Source organism: Odontomachus brunneus, unplaced genomic scaffold (assembly GCF_010583005.1).
Source record: "Odontomachus brunneus isolate Ranch 3 - 2012 unplaced genomic scaffold, Obru_v1 Obru_scaffold_100, whole genome shotgun sequence".
Classification (NCBI taxonomy): Eukaryota; Metazoa; Arthropoda; class Insecta; order Hymenoptera; family Formicidae; genus Odontomachus; species Odontomachus brunneus.
This window is the reverse complement of record NW_022639550.1, coordinates 221563-224547: the sequence shown is the minus strand read 5'-3', so window position 1 is coordinate 224547 and position 2985 is coordinate 221563. Positions and strand designations below refer to the sequence as shown.

Genomic DNA, 2985 nt, shown 5'->3' with positions numbered 1-2985 from the left:
AGAGAGAGAGAGAGAGAGAGAGAGAGAGAGAGAGAGAGAGAGAGAGAGAGAGAGAGAGAGAGAAAGCTGTATGGAGCGTGTCGTGCTAGCAGCGCTACATGGTGGTGGTGGCGGGAACTGTCGGCGTCCGTGATTGATTACGCGGCCATCTTCAAAATCGATCTCTGGCTCGAGCAACCGCCATGAGCGCATCGATCGACATCGCTCCGCGTCTTTTGCTTGCTAAAAGTGGAATAAGTGTCAGGAATGTGGAAAAAAGCGACGTGCGATCGTCAGGACGTATGGTGAGTATATTATCAGGAAATAATCTCTCATATATCGGTGCAGCAGGTGCTTGTCGCAATGTCTCCCGTGATGACGCGTGTACATACGCAATTAAGGACACACGTTCTCGAAGCGCGCCTTCGCGCGACCGGACAGCTCTTTCTCTTGCAAATATTCTTGCGCCGCAAAGCAAACGTCGCGCTAATTGCTTGCTGAATGGCATGATTTTTCTTTTCTCGCCGCGTAATCCGGCGTGCTGAATATATCGCGTTCACAAGTCTCGCGTCAAGGACGCCGCTCGGGCATGATATTCAAATCGACAAGTCCGGGCTGGCCGCGATTAATCCACCGTCTCGAAGTTTTGTCCCGCACTTTGACGCGGTAAAAAAAATTTCGCTTCGAAACTTTTTAGAACCGGGGTCACGACGCGGCCGCTCGCGTTCGATCGACGACGGGACACGCGCCTGATATATTTAAGGACGACCAGAATTAGAGGTTGCAGACTAGAAGGCGGTATTAGGTGGACGTACCGTAAATGTGAAAATAGTGTGCACCAACTCAACTCAACCAAGGTATTATCGTACCTGCATTATCTTGACTAGAAGGGACAGCCGGGGATCTTGTCTTTTTTTTCTTTCTCTGGCACCGGAAGAAAGAGAGAGAGAGAAAAGGAGAGAATGAGGAGAGAGAGAGAGAGAGAGAAAGAGAGAGAGAGAGAGAGAGAGAGAGAGAGAGAAAGCCGAAAGCGAAGTTAGCGGAACGATAAGTCGCTAAAAGCGTAAGCGCGCTTAACGTCATCGTGAAAATTAGACGGCGGGCAAAAGTTACGCAACTGAATGACGACGAAAAAAACGAGGAGCAATTAGCTTCGCGCGCACGAAACGCACGGCGAGCGAAAGTCGAAAGAGAAAAGAGAGTCGGGCGCGAGTCGTCTTTGTTGTTGCTCTCCTTCCCTTGTCGCGTGCGTATTTCAAATTTTTCACGTCGCGAATATCTCGTCCGACAGGAAGAATTGTCTCGGTCTCGAGGCACGAGAATCAAAAGACGGATTTCAGAGACTTGTCCCGCCCGTAAGCGATGCAGAGACGCGAGAGACGATCGTCCGCTCGAGTTGTCGATGTGTGCGCGATCCGCGGCCAATTCTCCGCGGGTTAATTACACAATTAATTCTACGATTATATCGGCCCGCAATATGGTAACATTACAGTGCTCCGCAAACCGCATTTAATAGGGCCGAGCGTGGCACGCACGATAATTCACCTTCGATCCGTGCTTCTTTTTCTTCCTCTACTCCCTTCCCCCCCCCCCTTCCCTCCTCCTGGTCGTGCGTGTACGTGGGTAGTAGGTAGCCCGCACATTATCGTTCACAAACTACTCTCGAGGTTATAGATAGACCAGACGACGAAATAGCTGTTACAAGCACGGCTGTCCTTCCGATCGATGTGTCTTAATATTTGCTCGCGATTCGTAATCGCAGTGGATTTTGTTAAGATAACAATATGATTTTATTCAGAGAAATAGCAGTGTGTTGCAAAATATCAATTTTTTATAGCCTCACCCCACCCGAGTCGAAATTTTCGTTTTATGTGTACGAGATAATATATATAATCTAATAAATATTAATAGGAGTAAAGTGGATATAAAAGTACACGACACGTTTTTATTTTCAACAATATCTCTTTTTCGTCTTCTGACTTTCTTGAAAGTCTCGATGAGTTCTGAAGCTCTTAAAAGAGCTGATAAGAAGCTGCAAAGGCAGAGATAAGCAGAGTTAGGTGCTCCAACAATGCTGCTTACAAATAGAGATTGAAATTTCAAATCTGGAGAATAACAAGGCTAGGAAAGCGCTGACAGATGTAAACAAGATCAGACTTGAAGCTCGAGGAGCATTGTTAGCAAAAATCAATATTTTCCAGGTTTACATTAGACTCTAAAGCCGGTATTCGTAGTTACATATAATTTATAATCTTTAATTAAGGGCACTAATCTTTAATTAGAAAATCATCTTCACGAGCAATATTAGGTCGCTTAGATCGACAATTTTCATTGGATGAAATATGTACGAGATTGGCGAATAATTCAATATTTGATGCAATTATAATCGTTAACTTGTAAACTCGTGAAATAAAAATGCACTACGAAAGCCGGCCTAAATTTCGACTCGGGTGTCTCAATAATCTCGGTGAGTTCGTCAAAGTACAATTAAAATCGGGAGGAATCTCCCGTCTAGAGAATGATTTGACCTACTTGAAGATACATGACGTATCACTGCCTACGCATCCTCGGCACCTTGCTTCCTTCATCGTGGCTTCCTAGTGGAATATTATAGACAGTTTTGGCTGCCGCGCGTCGTCCAAAAAATTCGTCAATTACACTGACCGGCACTGACACTCGCGGAAGGTGCGACACAGTTCGACCGAAGGAAGAACGGTGAGTTATGATGAAAACGCGATGCCGACGCGAGAGCGTAGGATCGAATATATTCGCGATCACACGACGTGAATTATAACGCGCGCACCGAATAACGCGTGCTCCATCGTAAGAAGCGTCCAACTCGCCGGCTCCAAGCGTAATGACAACAATGGGCGAAGCAGGCGACGCGTACTCGGTAGTTGACCGCCATGAAGGTCCTTGGCGTTTCGAAGCGCGCGCTGATATCGTGATCGCGCGACGAGCGACGACACTTGGTGACTGATTGGGGACGGGGCGGGGGGGGGGGGG

At 47.0% G+C, this 2985-nt stretch overlaps 2 protein-coding genes across 7 annotated transcripts in view; one reads left to right on the top strand and one right to left on the bottom strand.

Moving 5' to 3' along the window:
- Positions 1–2985, top strand: part of LOC116848778 — a 172969-nt gene that overhangs the window by 99784 nt on the left and 70200 nt on the right. The window contains exon 1 of one of the 4 annotated variants that reach the window (XM_032825240.1): positions 168–284. The exons of the other annotated variants lie outside the window; for them this stretch is intronic. Within the exon in view, the coding sequence (XP_032681131.1) occupies positions 183–284 (102 nt within the window). The 5' untranslated portion in view covers positions 168–182. Of the gene's footprint in view, positions 1–167; positions 285–2985 lie in introns of those variants that run through there. 4 annotated transcript variants of the gene reach the window in all.
- Positions 1–2985, bottom strand: part of LOC116848781 — a 156516-nt gene that overhangs the window by 108418 nt on the left and 45113 nt on the right. The window contains exon 1 of one of the 3 annotated variants that reach the window (XM_032825253.1): positions 2512–2948. The exons of the other annotated variants lie outside the window; for them this stretch is intronic. Within the exon in view, the coding sequence (XP_032681144.1) occupies positions 2512–2567 (56 nt within the window). The 5' untranslated portion in view covers positions 2568–2948. Of the gene's footprint in view, positions 1–2511; positions 2949–2985 lie in introns of those variants that run through there. 3 annotated transcript variants of the gene reach the window in all.